Source organism: Cololabis saira, chromosome 16 (assembly GCF_033807715.1).
Source record: "Cololabis saira isolate AMF1-May2022 chromosome 16, fColSai1.1, whole genome shotgun sequence".
Lineage (NCBI taxonomy): Eukaryota > Metazoa > Chordata > Actinopteri > Beloniformes > Belonidae > Cololabis > Cololabis saira.
Genome location: NC_084602.1, coordinates 19,008,654 through 19,032,794, shown reverse-complemented (window position 1 = coordinate 19,032,794; position 24,141 = coordinate 19,008,654). Strand labels below are relative to the sequence as shown.

General features: G+C 43.5%; 1 protein-coding gene across 1 annotated transcript; it reads right to left on the bottom strand.

The window, feature by feature from the left end:
- Positions 1-399: 399 nt before the first annotated feature.
- On the bottom strand, positions 400-9,569 carry ythdf2 (YTH N6-methyladenosine RNA binding protein F2). Its single transcript, XM_061743042.1, has 6 exons — positions 9,369-9,569; positions 9,149-9,173; positions 5,637-5,716; positions 2,960-4,651; positions 1,650-1,715; positions 400-1,434 (listed from the first exon to the last, which is right to left on the bottom strand). The coding sequence occupies exons 1-6, from the start codon at positions 9,393-9,395 to the stop codon at positions 1,411-1,413; spliced, it is 1,914 nt and encodes a 637-aa protein (XP_061599026.1). The 5' UTR covers positions 9,396-9,569; the 3' UTR covers positions 400-1,410.
- Positions 9,570-24,141: the final 14,572 nt, after the last annotated feature.

Here is a 24,141-nt window from a genome sequence, read left to right as displayed (position 1 = left end):
ACTTTGTGGAGCATTTTTATTATGCCACAAATAAAAGCCAATAGATTTGAGAAAGAAGACCTCCAAATTATTTTCTTTTTTTTTCCTTTTTTTTTTTTTTAACGCACCAACAATGAGACTCTGAAAATGGTTGCAGCTGATGTGGTGATTATAGCACGTATGATTGGCTAAGGAGAAACTAGAATCCGAGTGTGGAGGACAAGGAAGGACAGGAAAATTAGAGTTAAAAAAAAATAATTCAGAGTTGAGGGGCATTTTTCACTAGGTGGGGATTGCAGGCTAAATGTAAAGGCGAGCAGAAAAGTAAGAACCAATACCATGTGAGGAAAAAAAAAAAAAAGTACAGACATGCATGACAAAAATCATTTTTGAACAGTCAAACAAGGGGAATTCACACCGTTCTGCTGAATATACCACATTTATTACTTTTGAACTGAATAATAGAAAGAGTGGGGGCAAGGCCACTCACATCAGTCTTAAGAAAACAGAGAAAGGGAGGGGGGAAAGAAAAATAAAGATACCCATAGCAACATTGAATTAACTTGTCCAAGAGATGAAAAGAAAAAAAAAGGGGGGGGTGTAAATTAAGTCTGATAAAGATTAACAGAGGGCCCCAACCTTTAGGCTATAAAATTATACTGTAAAGTACATCAACTTAACATGCCCTCTGAATTCACTTGACTCCGTCCCCTACTATTCCTCTCTAAATCCTCCCGACTCAACCTCCCCCACACACACTCCATCCAGTACATGGGAAAACAAAACAGAGGGTCTTTCTGAGCATCTGCAGTCCTCTTAAAACAAAAAGATGGGAAGCGTATGCAAAAAGATGGAAAGCGTAGTTGCAAACTGTCCAGCTGAAAATCCATCGAAGAGGAAGAAGCTCCGCTGCGTCCTGGTTCAAGGTTTGAGCATGCTCTGAAGACGGAGGTCACGGTGGAGAGGGTTACAAAGAAAAGGAGACAAACTGCCCATTCTTCACTTTGGGAGACTTATCAGCCAACACTACAAATTGCTATCGGATTTGTGTTTGTGTGAGAATTACAGACTTGCTCTTGGATCATGACACATGATGATCCTTTCATTAAAAAAAAAAGAAGAAAAAAGCAGCATACAAAGGGGGGAAGCACATGTAGTGGAATGGGGTGGGGCAAAAAAAAAAATGATGTCACCTAAGGATGCTATGCATTTAGTTGTCCTATGAATAATCGTTTCCTTTTTACTACAAGTTCCAAGTAAGTCTTTAAAGTCAAAAGAAAATCAAAAAGTCTTCATTTAGTTTTTTTTTCTCTTTTCGTCCTTTGTTAATTCTTCACCCCTATTAGAATTTCTTAGAGAGATCTGGATGTAACGGGGCGGAGGGGATTTGGGGAGGGGGGCATTGCAGTCTTTAGACCAAAGCACCAACTGTTACTTGACTCGTCCTTGGCGCTCCTAGAAAGAGGACAGTGAATTACACAACAGAAATAATATGCACAATAGTATCTTTCATTTATATATTGATGTTTATAGCCCTCCAGGTATGTGTGGGTTGTTTTAAAAAATACTTTTTATCCATTATACCAGGGCTCTAAAAGATTACAGCAGAATGTGAGATAAACGATGAAGAAACGTTAGAAAGGCTTCAGAATATGACTGAGGCGAGTTACCTGAAGCCTGTAATGACTCCTGTTGCTTGGGTTGCTGGGATATGGCTCACTGCCTTGGACCTCCACCTGTCACACACAGGAGCAAAACTGAGCACAACTGCAGAATGCCAAATTCAACACCCACAACTCTCAATGATCACATTTTCATCACAAGAGATTGAAATGACCAATCCGTTTAACAAGTCTTAATTAACAAAAAAAAAAAGTATCCAATATTTCTGAGAATTACATGTTCAGACTTGAAAATAGCTCATCCTTGGTGTTTATTACAGAGATAAGACATACTAACTGCCACCACCAACATGGCCACAAGTTATTTCAAGTCTAAATGCTATGGGGGAGGGTGGTGATAACCCTTTAAATTTACCAGTTTCAGAAAATAGACGTGTGATTGCAAACACAAATACATAGTAAAAAAAAGGTATTTCAAAGGGGACGAGGAAATAAATCCCAAAACCAATAAATGCTCAGTGTGCATGACCATGCATCTATAGATGCTGTATTTGCGTAAACATTTAAACATCTGAACCCCCTGCCCTCTCCCCCAAAAATATATATATGCAACAGCAATCATCTCCATTGTTTCTGTAATTAATGCAACCTGGTTTTCAACAGCAAATTCCAACCTGCTGCATAGTGTGTGTTTAGGAAGCTACTTTCCCCTCTTATACAAACTTTCATACACAAGAATTTAAAGACAAAAATCCCACAATGAATTTCCTTAAGTTATGACAATTCACAAAATAAAGATTTAATTGAATTGTAACTGAATGTTTAAGGGTATGTATAAATGTTGCCCAATTCTTCATATTTTAAAAGGTCAATAAGTCAAAATCAGCAATAAACTTTAAGAGCTACAAAAAAATTTGAAATAAATTTGAAAAATAATTCCTGTAATTTGATAGGTATATTTAAAAACAGAACAGTCGATGAAAAACTAAGCCACAAAAGTTTGATTTGCACTGAATATTTATCTTGGAGAATTCTCAACCATTATTGAGAGTCTCAATAATGGTTATTTTTTTTAATAAAAAAAAAAAGACAAAAAAAAAAAGGTATCACAGGCCACTAAAAGAAAAAAAGCAAAGACCTAAATGAACAGGCAAAATATCCAGATGTTTATGAACAAATCAAATCTTTTCAAAAACGTTACTCAATTCACCTGTAAATTCCCTTGCAAGACAAAAAGCAACGTTATTCACCCACAAATCCCAAATGAGGCTTCATAAAACTGACACTTTTTCAATATGCACACAACTTACATTTTATGATCACACACACTTTGAGAAACTGTTTTTATTTGATTTTACCTTTTTCACACACTCTTCCTCCTCCTGACGCTTCTCGTAGTGAGAAAAGTCATCGAAGATGGAAGTGGTGTGTTTATATCCGGCGATGATCTTTAACACCTGCCTGGCCTTATCCAGCGGCACCTCTTGTGTGTCCCGAGAGTTGGTCACTGGCTTATTTTCGTTGTTCTCCAGTCGAATGTGCCTCAGCTGACTGTTGGGAACGTCCTTAACAAAGATCCAGCGCACATCAAAGCGACCCTTCCATTTGTCCTGTGACCACACGCCAGCAGATGTGTTGTAGTCCACAGGTGAGCGCATCTCTGCCACACCACAGAAGTGACCACTCCCGTTGACACTGAACAGGAGAAAAAGAGGCCCTTTGCCGCCCAGAGAACGGTAAGCTGCATCAAGCCTCTTGTTGCCATGCTCTGTGCTGCACCAAATGTTGTACTTGATGGAGCGGTGGATGTCATCCTCAGAGTAGCTCTTGATGATAAACACACGGCCCTGCTTGAGGTTCCAGTCAAAGTCCTTGGGGTTATAGTTGTTGACCATGCGCAACTTCTCTAAAACTGGGTGAGGCTCAGAAGGGACACCGGGCACCATGCCTACACCTGAAGAAGTTGGAGGCGACTGGCCTGTCCCGCCCGCTTCCCCAAACCCGTTGACCCGGTTCCGTGGAGGGACCCAGCGATTGGGTTGAGAAGTTTGCTGCTGTTGGCTTGGTGGTGGAGGAGGACCCTGGGAGAGAGGAGGTTGGGGCATTAGAGCCATGCCTGGCTGACCAGTGGGTGGAAGCTGATGCTGCCCCATCTGGGAAACAGGTGCGACCAGCTGTCCATTGCTCAGAGGCATTTGTGGATTCCCTGCAGCCATAGCTCCAGGTTGTGGTGAAGCCTGGTTAGGTGGCTGCCCGTTGCTGGGTATAGGGGGCACCTGCTGAGGAGTGGCAGCTTTAGGCACTGTGCCCTTGTTGTCCCAAGTGCCAATGTCCATGTTGTGTTTGATGGGCGGAGGAGGCAAATTGACTCCTGCCATACCACCCTTGGTTTTAAGCTTAGGTTGAGGCTTGGCTGGTTTGCTGGCAATATCAGCCCAGGACGCAGGCTTGGCAGGAGCAATTGAGACAGGAGGCATGCTGGTAGGTCCAACAGAAGATACGGGCCCCAGGGGGCCCCCACCAGGTAAGCCAGAGCCAACCACTTTTGGGGCCATTTCCCCATTACCACCCGGAGCAGCACCTCCAATCTTAAGCCCTGCCATGCCCTGGTCCAGGCTGTTCATACCAGGTGCCTTGTTGAGGGGTTCGTTGGCAGCAGGTGCAAATGGAGACTGTCCATCAATCATGGCACCCCCAAGTGAGCTTGGAGCATAAGCATAGCTGCTGCTGTAGCCAGAGCTCTGCGGTGTCCCCGACTGTCCCTGAGAACTGCTATTGCCCCACGCAGAGAAGTCGATGCCACTGGGGAAAAAGTTGAAGCCATGCTGGCCAAGGAATGGGTTGCTCCCCAGGGGGCCTGGCTGGCCAAACATAGCGTCCGGGAGGTAGTGGGGTTCCCCATTGCTCAGCTGTCCATAGGAGGCCAGGTAAGGCATAGGAGGGTCCCCACCTGTGGACCATGCTGCCTCGTTTAGTGAGTACGAAAATCCTATGGAGGGGCTGTAGTAGCTGGGCATGTAGGAGTCTGACATGGCCGTATAGGCATTGCTCTAAAGAGAAAGAGAATTAGATTTAGTGACAAGATGCAAAAAACACAATCAAGTGCTTTGATATAAGATTTTTTTTACATGTGCTTATTTGATTATCAGCATTAACAGCTAAAGTTAGTTTTGTTTATTTTTACACAAAAATACATTTTACTGCATGTGAAATATTAACAAGGTAATCAAATATCTATATGAACACTGCTTCCATAGCATATCTTTCTTTAAATGCATAGGGACCAAACAAAAATACACAGCAGCACTGAGCTCTGCCACTCCCCCCTCATTTGCAGATCATAAAGGTTTCTGAGTGAAAGAAAATACAGGGTCAATTTTCCCCCTGTATTGACTACTTCACAGGATGTTTCTAGAAAAAGGGGAACACTATCTACCGCATAGTTAAACAAAATAAGAGCCAACAGTACTCATCCATTGAATCTTTCAATATTTCCTAGTGATGCGCACACACAAAAAGCAAAAACTCATACAGACACAAATTAAAGAGCTCAAGGCCAGTTAACTACTAATGTGTCTACTAAACCACTGCCTGATGGAGAATGCTCTTCAAGTTGTTTACCAAAACAGCAATAACTTCAAGGGCTTGTGTGTAACATCAAGAACATTCTTAAATGAGCTAATCTTCCTGGAGTCGCTCTTCATTCTGCACATACATAGAGACTTAAAAAAAAAAAACACAAAAAAACACTGGGGTAAAAATTTTCCACTGGGGTAAAAATTTTCCACATCAATGCCACGGCAACTCTGAATAATCAAGGGATAGGAAGAGTCCTTGGTGATTAATATATAACTCATACAAATTGTCAACTAATAAGACTTAAATGGATGTTACATCCTGTTGATTTCATTTATGGAGTATTGCTTCAATCAGTGAAGCATAGACGAGTCACCAAAGGTGAATCTTGAGGATTATGCAGCCAGTCAGTCAACAAGGTGGACAAGAAACTCAGATAAACATTCATCAAAATCTCACCTGTCTGGCCTGAGTATTCAGGTAAGGCTCAAACTCATCGTCATTCAAAGTATCCTTTTGGGTCACAGCTCCGTTTTGCACTGAAATGAAAAACAACAGCAGCATAAACAAAACATTCATGTTTTTCCAACTCCAGGGATGTGAGTGGGTAGACATCAGCATGATCACCTGTTACATAACAAGACCACTCCCTGACATTATCAGCCTCACAGGAAGGACCTGAACATGATAACCAGATCACTATGCTTCACTTTAGAAACCGCAATAAAGGTCATTCAACCCCAGTGAAAAATTAAATGCGTTGTAAGTGGTAATAATTTACAGCTATAATAAAAAATAAAACAATGCCAAATGAACATTAGAAACAAGTTATACTAATTTGTTAGTTAGTAGGGAGAGGGTTGTTTTATGACCACCATGTACTTTTATTTTATGATCTTTTATTGGTATTGTTTTTTTTATTGTTTTCAGAGGGTCGTCACAACGGCCCAAAAAAATAATCGGCTGCCCTCTCCCCTCCCTGGAGGAGCTGTACAACACCCGGTGTCTCAGGAAACCAGGAAAATCATCAAGGACCCATTTCACCCCGTACACTCACTCTATGAACTGTTGCCATCAGGCAGACGTTTCAGGACACTGAAATCACGCACAAACTGACTCAAGAACAGTTTCTATGCCAGAGCCATAACTACACTCAATACTGCTAAATAATCAACTGACTTTTTCCATGTGCAATACTGACCGAACCGTGCAATACCTGCCCACCTGTATGTTGTCTTCCTGTTTGTGTCCTTTTAGAGATTATTTGGTTTATAAGCAATCCCTATGTTAAATTGAATACCAATTTAATACCTTTTTCACTACCTTCAGATTTTTTTAAAAAACTGTCACAACATTAAGTGTTAATCACAAACCTTTTAATATCAATACAAATTTTGAACTATATAACACTATACAGAACAGATTTATAGACTCATTGATGTTGACCAGATGTTTCACATTTATTTCACTTTGTGAATGACAATAAAATAGACTGCTTAAAATGTAAAAGGTAAAAAATAATACCAATTAAAAAAAAAAAAAAAGAATACCTCTGACAGTGAATTTAACACTTTTAATGGCCTTAAATTTGGCAATTTTCATTTATCACTTTTTAATACTTTTTAAAACCCTGCGGAAACCCTGTTATAGTTGTTGTTTTAATATATCTATTTCTTTTAAACCATGCACCTTAAAGAAGATAGCATCCAATTTCGTTGTACCTGTACAAATGACAATAAAGACATTCTAATTATCGTATTTCTACTTTTATTGTAGTGTTTTATTTGTGCCATTATTGACGTTTTATTTTTGGTGAAGCACCTTGTGACATCTCCTTGTCTGTGAAAGGTGCTGTATAAACAGTACTGGAGTTGAGGGGGGATGAGGGGGGATGGCATCCCCCCCTGAAATAAAAACGGTCCAAATCATCCCCCCTGTAAAACTGCCATTCCTCCTTTCCATCCCTTATGTCATTTTCTCAATGAATGTGGTTTTACTGCTATTTCAACATTTAGAGTCATCACCCAGAAAAATAACAGCAGAAAAATAACTTATTTGACAATTTTCACCTGTTTCGAGTATATTTTCACTTGAAATAAGTAGAAAAATCTGCCAGTGGGACAAGATTTATCTTCTCATTACAAGCAAAAAAATCTTGTTCCACTGGCAGATTTTTCTACTTATTTTAAGTGAAAATCTACTTGAAACTGGTGAAAATTGTTGTTTTTTCCAGTGATGAGTCTTGTTTTAAGTGTAATGAGATTTTTTTTACTAAAAGGATACATTTTAACTAGAAATAAGACAAATATTCTTGTTAAGATTTTGAGTTTTTGCAGTGATCCATGTTACTTATCCTGTGAAGGAGTCATATTGATAAGTTCAGAAAACTGTTTATTGTTGTGTTTTGATGTATTTGATGTAAGCCCAGTGGATATTTAAAGCTTACAGAAGGCTGCATTTAACTGCTGCTATGTCATTCCTGCAGTATTTCTGCAGGTGTTTTGGTCACTGCTATTATTTGTAATATATTATATTATTTGTAATCAGCACAAATGATCTGTCCCCATATGATAAAATCCATCATCCCCCCTGATTTCTTTTTACAACTCGAGTACTGTGTATAAATACAATGTACTTAAAAGCAGATCCACTAGTTAATTACAGGTGGAGCAGCTGTGTCACAGGTGAAGTCGCTGCGAGGACACGAGGTTCCTTGAGGGAAATTACACTAGAGACGAAGGCATGACCAGGCTCTCTCTCAGCTCAGATTCCCTCGTCTGGGAGCTGATGTGAGGGTGAAAACACGGGAGAACCGGGTCGGAGGACGTGTCATGTTGGGGTTAACTGGGCTCATGTTAGCGGGGATAGCAGCCAGGGTTGCCACCCGTCCCTTAAAATACGGAATTGTTCCGTATTGAACCAATACAGACACATATTATGCTCTTATTTATTGATGTAATAATATACAGGTGAAGGTCTGAAAATTTGAATATATTGCAAAACTTAATTCGTAGTAAATTCAACTTAAGGTGAAACAAATATATTATTTCCCACTACATGCAAAGTGAGATATTTCAAGCCTTTATTTGTTATAATTTTGGTGATTATGGCTCACAGTTTATGAAAACCCCAAATAAAAAATCCCTCAAAAAATTAGAATATATTATGAAATCAATAAACAATTAAATCATCAAAATTATAACAAATAAAGGCTTAACATATCTTGCTTTGCCTGTAATGAGACTATGTAATATACATGTATTAGTTTCACATTTTAAGTTGAATTATTTAATTAAACTAACTTTTACACCATATTCTTCACCTGTAGCTTTATTCTACATCTGGGCTGATGTGGACATACAGATCATAAGACTAGAGGCTATTTCAGTTGCTAGTATGGTTGGCTGTCTGGACAGTCATGCAAGTTCAATGCTATTAAAGCACTTTAAATCAAAGCGTTTTGTTTTTTCATATAAAATAAATACATTTCTATGCATTTTAGAAGTTTTGGGGATGTCCCCTTTTTTTGGCGCATGTGTTGCTGAATTCGGGGCATCCATTATTTCTATTTCTGAAAGGTGGCAACCCTAATAGCAGCCAGGATGGCACCTGTGGCTCCCGACCAAAACGCCTGCTCATGCCTGACGCAGGTCGTGGGGAAACACCGTAGAGTTCAGGTTTAGTGCAGCACAACCAGGAACTGTTCCCAGTCCAATCAGCTGCAGCTCGGTAGAGACCTGTGGGAGCTTTAAAGTGTTGCTGCAGGGATGTGAGAGCAGCCCAGTCAAAGAAAACAACCCAAAAAAACACCTCAGACTCGTTTAACAAGCACACTGTTGCCGGGTTGAGGTTTACTCGCAGAAAAGGCACCGGTCGGGGTTGGGGGAGCTAACTCCATTTACGCAGTCGCACGTAAAAAAAAAAAGATCCGCATTCACGCCGAAAAACGTCAGACAAAAACTCGCTCTTACCTTTATTAGCTTGGCCTTTCGGTCTCTGGATTGGGTCCAAGTGATTCATGAAGGTTTGATTTATGAGAAGAGAGGAAGGGGGAAAAAAATAGATGAGGAGATATGTTTGAGCAGTCAGATCCTTTAGCAGGTGGTCAGGCCTCGTTGCTCGGAGCTAAGCTATCCGCCGCGATGCTGACAAATGGCCCTCGGAAATGTTTCACAAAATACCTCTCTTTACCTGTTCAAGGAGGCTGCTGGCTGACATGTCTTTCCCCCCCGGAGCCTGGGTAACTGTATTTACTCCTTAATAAACGCGACAGGGGTGTCGTGGTGCTCTAGCTGCTGGGGAGTTTACACCAAACGCCCTTATCTCTACAGAGCCTGGCTTCTACACAATGGCGGGCTGCAGTTCGCCTGACAGACTCAACATGGCTGGGCGGCCGCGTCCACTCACCGCCGCATTTATCCGCGGCGAACACGCGCCCCCTAGCGGCGCGGAGGGGAACGGCGGTGCTGCTGCTTCGTTTTCAGTAGGCTGGATTACTGGTTCCCAACCTTTTTTCCCCAGGCAGACCCCAGGTTGGGAGACACTGGGCTGGATTATTGCAATGGCATCTTTACAGGCTTTAACAAGAAATCTATCAGGCAGCTGCAGCTGATCCAGAACGCTGCCGTCAGAGTCCTAACAAACACCAGGAAACTGGACCATATTACACCGGTCATGAAAACACTACACTGGCTTCCAGTTAGTCAAAGGACAGAGTTTAAAATCTTACTGCTGGTCTACAAAGCACTGAATGGTCTTGGACCAAAATACGTGTTTGATCTGTTAGTTCCTTATGAAGCTCCCAGACCCCTGAGGTTCATCTGGATCTGGTTTGTTGTGTGTCCCAAGAACCAGAACCAAGCAAGGTGAGGCAGCGTTCAGTTATTCTGCTCCTCACCGGTGGAACAAACTTCCTGTAGACCTGAGGTCTGCTCAGAGGCGATTCTAGGGTCTGTTGGGGCCCTAGGCAAAAATTTCTAGGGGGCCCCTCAAACCAGCGTTCATCACCGTAATGTTATAATAAACTGACACCAACGAAAACTTTATGAAATTTATATTTATTTACACTGCTAATTTACACACACGACACTGTGTGTAGTTTTTTTTTTTTTGACACTGCGTACAGGTGGATGGCCGTGATCATGGGAATGACAACATGGGGCCCCTTAAGGGAGGTTTCTTACTGTCTACTGAGATGTCATTGATAATTGCCTTATGTTTGTTTGAGGAGGAGGATGTGGTCATTGCGGTTACCACATTTTGAGATCTGTACAGTAAAAACAGCCTTCAACACTTTTTTAGTCCTCAAAACCCCTGATAGGAAACACTTTTGTAATAAAAGTAATTATAAAAAAAGAAAAAAAAAAATTTTTTTTTTTTTTTTTTTTTTGGGGCCTCATGGGCCCCCCAACAACTCGGGGCCCCAAGCAGTTGCCTGCCTTGCCTGTTCACAAGCTGCGCCCCTGGGTCTGCTCCAACTGTAGATCCTTTAAATCAGGCCTAAAAACATTACTGTTTACTGAAGCGTACTCCTAAATTAAATACTTACCTGCTGTACTCTACTGCCCTTATTTTTAACAACTTGTGCTTTTTATTATTTTACCTATTTTCTTATCATTGTATTTCATTTATTTGGTATTTAAGCATACTCTTAAATTAAATACTTTCTGAAAACCACGAATGAGATGTGTACCTGTGGTCCTCTACTGCCCTTAGTTTTCAGCAACTTGTGCTTTTTATTATTTTACCTTCTTTTCTCATAATTGTATTTCATTTTATTTGTTATTTACTGTTTAATTGTGTCTTGCCGCTTTTAATTTTGATGTAAAGCACTTTGAATTACCTCGTGTTGAAATGTGCTATATAAATAAACTATATAAAACCTGAATTAAAACCAACTGTATAAATAAATAAATAATCACTTTTTGTAAAAAACTACTGCAGAGATTGAAATTTCAGGGCTAACAAGCACTTTAAACTTCACTAATGCAAACCATGTTAGTGGACCTAAACACAATCCTCTGTGTCAGAACACCAAAAATGCCTGATCATGACTGACGCAGAGAGGGAGAGAAATACCGTGGAGTTCACACTTAGGGCCTGATTTACTAAAGGTTTGCGTGCGTAAAAACGTGTGCAAACTTGACATCACCCGCAAACCAATGTGCAAGCTGATCTACTAACAGCGTGCAAAGAGGACTGCGCCTCTCAAATGAGCAAAATAGCACACGCTGTTCATTTAGTACTTTTGCCCTGATGAATAATCAATATGGGGCGTACCCGCCAGAAAGTGCTAAATACTGGGAGGGGAAAATGCAAATAGGTCCATTTACCACACGCAGTGAGATTTACCAAGCCTGAAAGTTTTTGCAGGGATTGTGATTGCGTCTGTATTTAATACGTTCAAAAGGAAGGTGCTAATCTGCCCAGCATTACGCAGGGATGCTTGTTGGTGCCTGATTTGAGGACTGGGGTGGGGATGGCTCAACTTGTGGTGAGGATTCTCCACATGCAAAAGGAGAAATATTTTATTTGAATGTTAAATCGAGTATTATTCAGCAAAAGGTTGCCACAGGAGGCACATTCATTTTTTTATTTGTGATACTAAATAAATCACGTGTTTTCATGGAGAAAAAAGTGTTTCTTATTGTGCGCCTGTTCTGCAGTTGGTTCTAGCGTGTCATACCCCGGTATCCCAGTTATCTGCTCCTCGCAGAAGGTGAGCTGCACCTGCTGCTGCTCAATGCTGGTTAGAGGCATCTCTTCCGCAGGCCCTCCACCTGTCTTGTTTGCCAAAGTTTTATTAAAGGCCACTTTTTCTTTAGTTCTTCGCCTTATATCTTGCCACCTTCTTTTAACCTCATCTGCCGTTCTTTTTGTCTTACCAACTGCATTTATTCTATCGCAGATTTTCTCCCATATTGCGTTTCTTTTGGTAATGTTTAAATTTCTTTGCTGTAGTTCATGAATGTGTTTATTTGCCTCTTCCACTAATATCTCTAACTCCAACTCGTCAAATTTCATTTTGCGCTTGCAACTATCCTGCTTTCCATCCAGACTCCCCATGGCGCAAACCGTAAGACACGCAACACCTCATTTAAATACTGCGGTTTGCGCCTGTTATCAATTGCGCAAGCATTCTTAGTTGATCACCCGCAAAACACACAACAACAGCACGTGCAAACTTTTTCAGTGCACACGCAATTTAGTACTTTTTATTTAGGATCTTAGTAAATCAGGCCCTTAGTGTAGAGCACAACCAGGAAAACGACGCCTGTGTACATAATTTTGCCTTTTAACATTAGCTGGTCAAGGGACGGCTAGGTGCTGCTACCTGTGGGAGCCTTTAAAGTGTTGCTTCAGGGATGTGAACAGCGTCTTGAGGCTGGCTGTTCAAAAAAAAACAACAACAAACAAACAAACAACCCCAAAACACCACAGACTCTCTAGGAGCTTGAGGCCGGATTGTGGCAGGATTTATGAAAAAAATCCGTATACATTTTAAGTTTTCTAGTAATAATGTCAGATGAAGCGTTCCAAACCCAAAAGAATGATTCCTCTAGTGTATCTCTCCTTTGCCTTGAACAGGCTGTGTGCTGCAAAATGTGCTGCAATTCGGTCCCGAATTTCCCGCGCTGGGCTGCGGATAAGCACAAAGCTTACCATGGATAACAAAAGATCAAGGACCGTTACGTCGCCCGGATCGGCGTCACCGGGGCCCCGCCCTGGAGCCAGGCCTGGGGTCGGGGCTCGTAGGCGAGCACCTGGTGGCCGGGTCTTTGCCCGTGGGACCCGGCCGGGCTCAGCCCGAAACGGCGACGCGGGTCCGCCTTCCAGTAGGCCCACCACCCGCAGGAAGGACCATGGCAGGCCGGTGCATTGTGGGCTGGGTAGCAGTCGTGGCGGGGTGCCTCGACGACCCAATCCCTGGACATCAACCCTCACAGTGGGGACATGGAATGTCACCTCGCTGGGGGGGAAGGAGCCGGAGCTTGTGCGTGAGGTTGAGAGATACCGGCTAGAGATAGTCGGGCTCACCTCCACACATAGCTTGGGCTCTGGAACCCAGCTCCTTGAAGGGGGCTGGACCCTCCACTACTCTGGAGTTGCCCAGGGTGAGAGGCGGCGGGCTGGTGTGGGCTTGGTTATAGCCCCCCAGCTCAGCCGCCATGTGTTGGAGTTCACCCCGGTGAACGAGAGGGTCGCTTCCCTGCGCCTTCGGGTCGGGGATAGGTCTCTCACTGTTGTTTGTGCCTACGGGCCGAACAGCAGTGGGGAGTACCCGGCCTTCTTGGAGTCCCTGGGAGGAGTACTTGATGGTGCTCCAACTGGGGACTCCATTGTTCTACTGGGGGACTTCAACGCTCACGTGGGCAATGACAGTGATACCTGGAGAGGCGTGATTGGGAGGAACGGCCTCCCCGATCTGAACCCGAGTGGTGTTTTGTTGTTGGACTTCTGTGCGAGTCACAGTTTGTCCATCACGAACACCATGTTCAGGCATAAGGGTGTCCATCAGTGCACGTGGCACCAGGACACCCTAGGCCGGAGGTCAATGATCGACTTTGTTGTCGTTTCATCTGACCTTCGGCCGCATGTCTTGGACACTCGGGTGAAGAGAGGGGCTGAGCTGTCAACTGATCACCACCTGGTGGTGAGTTGGATGCGCTGGCGGAGGAGGAGGTTGGACAGACCGGGCAGACCCAAACGGATTGTGAGGGTCTGTTGGGAACGTCTGGCCGAGCCCTCTGTCAGGGACATCTTCAACTCCCACCTCCGGGAGAGCTTCTCTCGGATCCCGGGGGAGGCGGGGGACATCGAGTCCGAGTGGACCATGTTCTCTGCCTCCATTGTCAACGCGGCGGCTCGAAGCTGCGGACGCAAGGTCTCCGGTGCCTGTCGTGGCGGCAATCCTAGAACCCGGTGGTGGACACCGGAAGTACAGGATGCCGTCAGACTGAAGAAGGAGTCCTACTGGGCTATGTTGGCCGGTGGGACTCCTGACGCAGTAGATAGGTACCGGCAGGCCAAGCGGGCCGCGGCTCGGGCAGTCTTGGAGGCAAAAACTCGGGTCTGGGAGGAGTTCGGGGAGGCCATGGAGGAGGACTTTCGGTCGGCCTCGAGGAAATTCTGGAGGACCGTTCGGCGCCTCAGAAGGGGGAAGCAGTACTCTGCCGGCACCATTTATGGTGCTGGTGGGGAGCTGTTGACCTCGACTGGGGACATTGTCGGACGGTGGAAGGAATACTTTGAGGATCTCCTTAACCCGACTGACATGCCTTCCACTGAGGAAGCAGAGGGTTGGGGCTCGGAGGCGTGCTCATCCATCACCCAAGCCGAGGTCACCGAGGTGGTTCGTAAGCTCCTCGGTGGCCGGGCACCGGGGGTGGATGAGATTCGCCCTGAGTACCTCAAGTCTCTGGATGTCGTAGGGCTGTCTTGGCTGACACGCCTCTGCGACATTGCATGGAGGAAGGGGACAGTACCGCTGGGGTGGCAAACCGGGGTGGTGGTCCCTCTGTTTAAAAAGGGGGACCGGAGAGTGTGTTCCAACTACAGGGGGATCACACTTCTCAGCCTCCCGGGGAAAGTCTACGCCAGGGTACTGGAGAGGAGATTACGGCCGATAGTCGAACCTCGGATTCAGGAGGAACAATGCGGTTTTCGTCCCGGTCGTGGAACACTGGACCAGCTCTATACCCTCCGCAGGGTGCTCGAGGGTTCATGGGAATTTGCCCAACCAGTCTACATGTGTTTTGTGGATCTGGAGAAGGCATTTGACCGTGTCCCTCGTGCCATTCTGTGGGGGGTGCTGAGTGAGTATGGAGTCCGGGGCCCTCTACTAAGGGCTGTCCGGTCTCTGTATGATCGAAGCAGGAGTCTGGTTCGCATTGCCGGCAGTAAGTCAGACTTGTTCCCGGTGCATGTTGGACTCCGGCAGGGCTGCCCTTTGTCACCGGTCCTGTTCATAATTTTTATGGACAGGATTTCTAGGCGCAGCCAGGGGCCGGAGGGGATCCGGTTTGGGAACCTCAGGATTTCATCTCTGCTTTTTGCAGATGATGTTGTCCTGTTGGCTTCATCAGACCGGGACCTCCAGCATGTGCTGGGGCGGTTTGCGGCCGAGTGCGACGCGGCAGGGATGAGAATCAGCACCTCCAAGACCGAGGCCATGGTTCTCGACCGGAAAAGGGTGGCATGCCTTCTCCGGGTGGGTGGAGAAGTCCTGCCTCAGGTGGAGGAGTTCAAGTATCTCGGGATCTTGTTCACGAGTGAGGGAACAATGGAGCGTGAGATTGACAGGCGGATCGGTGCAGCGTCCGCAGTTATGCGGTCGATGTACTGGACCGTCGTGGTAAAGAGGGAGCTGAGTCGAAAGGCGAAGCTCTCGATTTACCGGTCAATCTACGCCCCTACCCTCACCTATGGTCATGAACTTTGGGTAGTGACCGAAAGGACAAGATCGCGGATACAAGCGGCCGAGATGAGTTTCCTCCGCAGGGTGGCTGGACGCTCCCTTAGAGATAGGGTGAGGAGTTCGGTCACCCGGGAGGAGCTCGGAGTCGAGCCGCTGCTCCTCCACATTGAGAGGAGTCAGCTGAGGTGGCTTGGGCATCTGTACCGGATGCCTCCTGGACGCCTCCCTAGGGAGGTGTTCCAGGCATGTCCCACCGGGAGGAGACCCCGGGGAAGACCCAGGACACGCTGGAGAGACTATGTCTCTCGGCTGGCCTGGGAACGCCTCGGACTCCCCCCGGAAGAGCTGGAGGAGGTGTCTGGGGTGAGGGAAGTCTGGGCATCCCTGCTGAGGCTGCTGCCCCCGCGACCCGGTAACGGATAAGCGGGAGAAGATGAGTGAGAGTGAGTGAGTGAGTGAGTGGGCTGCGGATGTGACGTCACATGACGCTGCATGCACGTTCTCCCCGTTCTCCCGTGCCGGCTTCACTGTTGGCTGCAGTACCCCCAACGGCCGTCGTGGTGAAGGGTGGCGCTAGAGAGTCTCATTTCTTAAAAGGAGCCTCATGCTCCTTTAAGAAGCACACTGTCGCTGGATTGTTGGTCTCAAAGGTCACAATTTCTTATTACTAATAGCCTACTACTACTACTACTACTACTACCACTACTACTACTACTACTACTACTACTACTACTACTACTACTACCACTACTACTACTACTACTACTACTACTACTACTACTACTACTACTACCACTACTACTACTACTACTACTACCACTACTACTACTACTACCACTACTACTACTACTACTAGTACTACTACTACTACTACTCAAGGGCCGATTTAGCGAGGCCCACTAAGGTCGGCAGACTGAAATATAGGGTGAGCGACGCCAAAAAAATTTGGGGGGGTCAATTTGACCCCCCCAAATTTGACCCGGTCAAACCCCCGAAATCATCATATCAGTTCAAATATCTTCTCCTTCTTTGACCAACAGTATGCCAACCCAATTGCCCTTCCTGACAATACCCTCTGCATTTACCCGGGCTTGGGACCGGCACAAATAGGACACTGGCTTGTGCCCTGTTGAGGCTGCATTTATTTTATGTTTTTTGCTTTTTTTTTTTGCTTTTTTTTTGTTTTATTTTTTATTTTTTATTTTTTTATCAATCAATTGTACCCTACAGCGTAGGCTCTGCGTGGATTTAAAAGGTCCCGCGGCAGGCTGGTGGCTCCAGAGCCTGCACGGCACTGCAGCGCACCGCCACCCGCACCTAGGTCATTTCCTATACCCGCTTCTTCCTATTCAGGGTCACGGCCACGGGTGTTTGCTGGTGCCTATCTCAAAGGTAGGGATTCATCCTAAACATATAGACAACCAACCACACTCACTCACTGGCAATATGGAGTCTATGTTTTTGGAGCCTGGGAGGAAGATGTAGTACCGGTACCTGGAAAAAAACCCATGCACGCATGTGGAGAACATGGAAGCTCCACACAGAAAGACTGAAAGTGGAACCAGGAACCTTTTTGCTCTCAGACAAAAGTGCTAACCAATAAGGCACCATGCTGCCTGTGTCAAAATCACCACATTGTAAATATTGCTGGACAAACCATCTGTGATGTCACCAATACTGCACAGCGCCATGTTGCAAATGGCGGGAACAAACAGGCCCAGAAAGACACTTGGAACACACCCACCTCATGCCGATTAAATTTAGCCGTGGCTACCAACATATATAAACCAGATTTGAATCCTGGGAATCCTGCGAACTGCTGAACATCAAGCTTTATAGCATGACAATGGCTATTGAGAAAGTAATAATGGCTAGCCATTGGCTAAGCACATTTCTAATAAAAAGGCTACACTCCACAATATCAAATTATTTATAATAATATAACTATTAAATTGAAAAAATTGAACTGATATTCAACATGAATCACCCACCTATCTCCTACATCCTCCAGCTATGCCGATGCTGGGAAGGCCAGCGAGGCCCACCAAACAGACAACTGGCCGTCATGTTGTGTAGTACCACTCGATAATGCCCCCCGACTCGTCTTCCTTCCCCTCAGCTCGGCTTCAATCATGGATTTGAAATCTAGTTATGGGGACCATAACAGTTTTTTAAATCAGGTTTTGAATATGTTCATTTCTGCTGTAAAGTTGGACATTTTAACATGGGAGTAATAAAGATTGAGTTGCTTTTGGAGTCAGCTCCTAGTGGTCAGCTTGATGAACTTCAGTTTTTGTTACTTCCGGGTTGACATCAATTCAGAAGTTAAACCCTACAGATGTTATTCTGTACATAAGGTTTCGAAGCACAAGTTGGTACATTGGCATTTACGAATATCTGACTGGCACTGCTCTATCGCTGCAGCATCCTCATGCCATCATTGTACAATGTACGCCACCTGTAGTTTATAAATACTGCTTTTTCTGCCGCCATAGGTGGGAAGTATACATTGGGGTGCAATATGCTTTAAAGAGCGCAGTTTTGACAGATACTGAGCACAAAGGGAACTTCCAAGCAGCATGTTAGCTTGTTGTTGTATTGCATATAACGCTGCCTGTAAATGTCTCTATCATTAGAAAGGTCTTTGGTTATGTCATGTCCCAAGTATTTCACCTCATCACTGACTTGCAGGATGCTGCCAGACAGAGTGAAGGCAGGGAAAGATAATTTAATGTCCTCTTTGCTCCTGACAATCATGATGTTAGCTCTTTTTTGCCTTATCTTTAATATCAAAGTTCAAGCCAAACCTTTAACAGTTTCTGCAGACCAGCACTATATGGACAAAAGATCACAAGATCAGGCATCAGGTGGTTGATGGTTCTATTGCCAACCCGACAGCCAGCCTTTCATTGATTCAACAGCGTAGATAAATCATCCATATACACGTTAAAAATGCAAGGAGACAAAATGCTACCTTGTTGCACACCATTACCCACATAAAAAGAAGATGATACAAACGTCCCCCATTTTACAGACTTAGACTGGTGAGTACCACTACACTAAGGTTCTTAATACATTTTTTTGAATTCCTCTATCGTGCAATTTATAAAACAATTTTTCATATAAAGAAATTGAGACATGTTCAAGAGTGCTCAAGATCTTGGGACTTCTTTGTATTCTTAAGAAAACCACTTATTGAGGTTAAAGAGAGGTTCAATGTCTAATATATCGTGGGATAAGATAAAGATGAGTCTCTGCTGCAAGTCATTTGGTCATGAGTCCAGATGTACACTGTTCCAGAGAGACGGATCCATCATGGAAAGAAGTGTGTAGGATGGAGTTCTGAACCCATTCATGCCTGGTACTTATTATCTCACCATCGATAAATGCGAAATACCATTTCATGGTCGAAAACAACTTTGAAAAACTTCAGTTAGGTTCCCGATGGTAGTAGGAACAACGGTAATTCTTTCCAGTGTCTACATGGCTAGTAGACAGCTGTTAAAACAAAGTCACAGAAAGCCTCAAAACATATACAAGTGAAAGACTAACTAAAGCTGGTGTCATGCATTTAATCTCTAAAAGTGAGTCAGGGAAAGAGTGGTTGTGAGAGCAGTCACTCATTTTTAGTTCTGGATAAAGATGAACTAAAACATTATGGGTCGGGGGAAAAAAAAAATACCAGCAATTCCAAGCTCCTGCCACAAGGTGGACTCATAGTCGTTGTCAAGATCTTTTTTTATTTTTTCTAAGTGAAACAAGTTAAGTGAGTACGAGGTATTTCTTTTGCTTATCAATATTATATGCAGAATGGAAAATTAGCTTTCCAAGAGGTTGTGAACATATATATATATATATATGTTCACAACCTCTGGGAAAGCCAATTATATATATTTATATTACCAAACCCATCAATCAAAGGAGGGTGGATGATATAAAATGGTACAAGTTTGTGAGTCATGTTAGGAACCCACAAAGCCTATACATTCGCATTACAAATCCTTAAAAAGATAAAAGTGGGAAACATTGTACTCTCAGTCTGGTTCATGTTTCATCACATTTGCAAGCCAGATATGACAGATGTTTTCAGTGTATATTTTTTTTTAACAAACTGGCCTGTGTGTACTCACTGATCACTGATAAACCCACACGTGGGATTATTTACTGACATGTTTTGCCTAATGTCTAGGGCAGTGGGGGGACATGGTGATGCCCTCTTTCACACGGCTGAGCGTGGCTTGTGACTGAATTGTACCTATGAACACATGACACAGTGAAGTGACAGGAATAACCCTATCCATGCACAAATGCACGCATACACTGTTGTGTGTGTGAGTGTAGGGACGGGGGGGAGTGGGGGGAGGGGGGTAACAAAGTGTTTTTTCATTTGAAACATAGATAAACATGTAATGCTAAAAAAAAAGTAAGTGTAAGACATGTCACTAGTGATTAAACAATGTGTGCGAGTGTTGACTCCCAGGATACACAAATGGCTGCACGAAGTGTATGAATAACAGGGGTAAATAGGGATGGGAGATCAGTAGCCGAGACAAGACATTTGACTTGTGAAACATGCCTAGGACAGTAGCATGGCATGCGTGTATCATATTCTGCCTTTCAACTCTCAATCATTTTTGGGTGCTTGACTTTTTTTTTTCTTCCCAGGGCCTTGTTGACTGGTGCGGATTGGACAGGTGGCATTGCATGGAGAGGAGCTGGCCGTTTACCAGCCAATAAAAATAGCTGTGGTCTCCATGATGTCACCGGTGAGTAAATCATAGACCCCATGTGCAGTGGGGAATATAACATTTTACAAATGAAAAATGATGCATATTTTCTTTCTTTTTTTTTTAGTATTCATGATTGTCATGTCTGTGATCTACTTTTTTTGTCGCATTGTTTTCACTCTATTCATTAAACCACATCGCTTTCACTGCATTTGTCCTCACTGGTTTTGTTTTACTTGCAGAGGTATCCATACTTTTACAACCTAGAACCTGTTAAAGAAGAGGTCATGGAAGACTACCACATTTGCAACTACAAGTAACACCACCATCTTCAGCCGGACACACTGGCTACAGCTGCCAGAAGGGGTGAACAAACTAAAGCCGGCGTCTGATCTCACTCCCATACCTGACATTCTGAGGCCACAACACCATGCTGCTCATGAGGAACCCGATCAGTCGTAAATCTATGCTGTTTGACCATGTGACATGCCTAATTTGTGATTCTGCCCTCTGCCCAACCTCCCCATCTCAGTCCCTTCACCTCGCTGCCACCTGAACTGCACTTCTAACCCCCCCCTCTAGCTGGCACACTCCTGCAGGAATATCTGTAAGAAGGGCGGCAATCCCACATGCACAAAATGTGAACTGTGTGTGCCAGTAACCCAGCAGGAGAGCGGTAAGAGAACTGCACCAGTAATAGGACATTAGGAATGTAGCACTTGTCAGCCTCTCCAAGGATGCAATTTATTCACATTCTGTCCATTTCAGAAGGTTAGCCTTTCATAAACGGTGAGTATTTACCTCTGAGGAGGTTCTCCGCTGGTAGCCTCATCTGAAGTGTGCAAACGGCTTTTAAACAAGAGAGTTCCTAGAGCTGGACTCATCGATCATGATCTTCTTTTTTTTTTTTTTTTTGAAAATTTTATTTATACGATTTTTTCCAGTATAAAACACATACAAAACAGCAGAGACAGAATATAATGAAAGAAAAAAAACAGAACAGGACAAAAACAAAATGAAAACTAAACGAAAAACTGCGAGAAGGGATATAGTCACGTAATAGTAACACTTATGCATGTCAGCTCACATACAGAGTCAAGGTACACAGGTAGAATAAAAAGTCCAGGAAAGAGTCCACAGTGTCCAAAGAGCAAGGTCCAAGTGTACCCCACATGGAGGTGGGAGTATCATGATTTGAGCCTGTTTTTTTCTGCATCCATGATATTCTTTATTTAACAATTTTCCCATTAAAAACATAGATTTTTTTTCTAAAGTTTTGATCATTTTTTTTCTTTCTTTAAACATATTTTTCATATAACTGATTAAAACAAACAGAACTGTAAATAATATGTTCTTTGCAAAAATATCAGCAATACAAAAACTTTATCGGCCAAATTTCTGGTCTTAAAACGTGGACAAATGAGATCATATTTAGCTACATGAAACATTGTTTGCAGTCAAGAAAAGAAAACGCTCTTGCCACGGCCAAAAAATGCAACTTTCTTCACTGATAGTGATATCAGTTTTGTTAAGCGTTTTCAAGCTACGACCATGCAGGAATGAACAGAGCGCTAGCAGAACCAATTCAGTCTATTTTATTTAGGATTCTTTCATTTGAAAAGTGCTGTAGGTTTTAGATTCATGAAATGTTTTATTTCACCTCCACAGCAAAGTATATTGAAGTACAGCGTGAAAAGAAATCCCATGCTCTTGACAAATGCTTAAAAAAGGTAATTGCTTTCTAATTATAACAACATTTTTGATTTCAGCTGGGTAGCACCATTGTTACAGACTTCTGAATATAGTCATTATTTTTTCTTGGAATAATTTTAAAATAAGTTAATTGAACTGCAGATCACTATAATCTTGGAGGATATCAATTCAAATATATATATTTTCCTCTATGGTAAGATTGAAAAACTACTGAATCAACAATTTTTGATCTCTTTGATCTTAATAAACCGCTCATCCATTCAGTTCATTCAAAAGCATTTAATTTTCCACCAAGTAGGATTTATTAATTAGACAAAACGCTACATTAGCTGTGGATACCAAGCAATACATTTAAATGCGTATTATTTCTACTTTAATGTCTGATACAATTCTTCGGCATTGAGCTGACTTTTTGTGTCTGGGATCCTGGTAGCGTGTGAGGACAATGAGTAGGTTGTTTGAGGAGGAAAATAGCTGCACACTTGCACATTCTATCACAGAGGATTATCACCAGCATTTGTGTAGAAGGTTGAATGAGCCAGACCTGTCCATATGTGGTCCTTTGTGAGTGTGTGTCTGTGTGCCAGAGTGTCTTCCCGGTGACACCCGGTGATGATTTTGAACAGCTGAGGTGAGTTTGTGTGGAACTGGACAACGAGGCAGCTGTACATCTCTCTCGGACATATGCACACGCATACGCGCTGAAGCATATAAACAACAGTGGAATCCCGAGGTCCAACCCCCTCGGGACCAAGCCACACTGAGACCTTATTAAAGCACTTGTTGTTTCAGGAGGTAGCTTATATGGTTTCAGGTTCATATTGCAGCCAGCTCTACTTTATTAACAATCATGAAAAAAGTACTCATCATTTACTGATAAACGCATCCCAACAAAGTTACACCGTGTCTTACAATGTCACTTTAAATTACTCTACAAAAGGTCAGCGGCAATAAAACGCTGTACTTATTTCTTTGATGCACTCTGGTATTTCTAGCAAAGAGTATAAACTATTAATGGCAGTGTTGCAATTTGAATAGTGGTCTAAATAAAACCAGGTTGCCATTACTACCTCAACTGGCCTGCAACATCCCAGCCAATGAGAGACTTTGCCGGGTCAGACCTCGTTTAAGAGAGGTGGGGCCTCCATGTGCTGAAGGGTCACAAGGAGTGATGTAACCAGTGTTTATTTTCAGCATATGCAAGTAAATGTAGACACCTCAACACACTTGCTCAAAGAAACACACTCAAAAGTGATCGAAGGCTCTTGTACATGCTGTTCTTCACGTGCAAATTGTTCTATATGTATTATTCTACATCACTGACAAACCCTGCTTTGGGATCAATTCCATCAATCCACACTCTTTTCTTCACTTGGCACTTTGCTTGCAAATGTTGCATATGTCTCTGCAATCACATGTGGATAGAGTTATAACAGTGTATAAAATGTCGTCTTTATCATAAAGGAAGACAAGTGAGAGGCAGAGACAGAGACAGAGAAATTTAGTCATGGCCATTAATACTAACAGTGGCCTCCCTTCCCATCCGTCAGCTGCAGCTGTTGATCACACTGGTGTAACAGTGAGCTTTCTGGCATTGCATCACTCTTTCTGCCTGAGCCCTGCGCTGCTCTGCATTACCCTGCATGAATATGGATCTAGTGGCCCATATTGCAGATCTTACTCCAAAGGTAATGGACTCAAGCAGGTTTAATGCCCCAATAATGTTACTAACACCCGTTTTAAAGTGGATTTGCATAATTAAAATGACTCATCAGCTTTTATGTAGCCGACACGTTCTACTATGACTATATACAATAGTATGTTAGACAATACAGGGATATACCGCAGACACGTGCTGTTAAATGAGCCTATAAAAACAGAAATGCAGCAGATCAAACTGAGGACTTTGCTATGCTTGTCAGCTTTATCCTTTGTTATTTAAGAGCATATTTGGTTCATCCACATGCCGATAACCTGCCTCCAGTCATTCATACTATGTGTGATGTATGCATAGCAAGTTGTTGGTCATGTTCTCCATCTAGAGAACGCAGCAGAGGGGCGATGTAACTTCCCGAGGAGCTCGTCCACTAGCATACATCAGAGACAT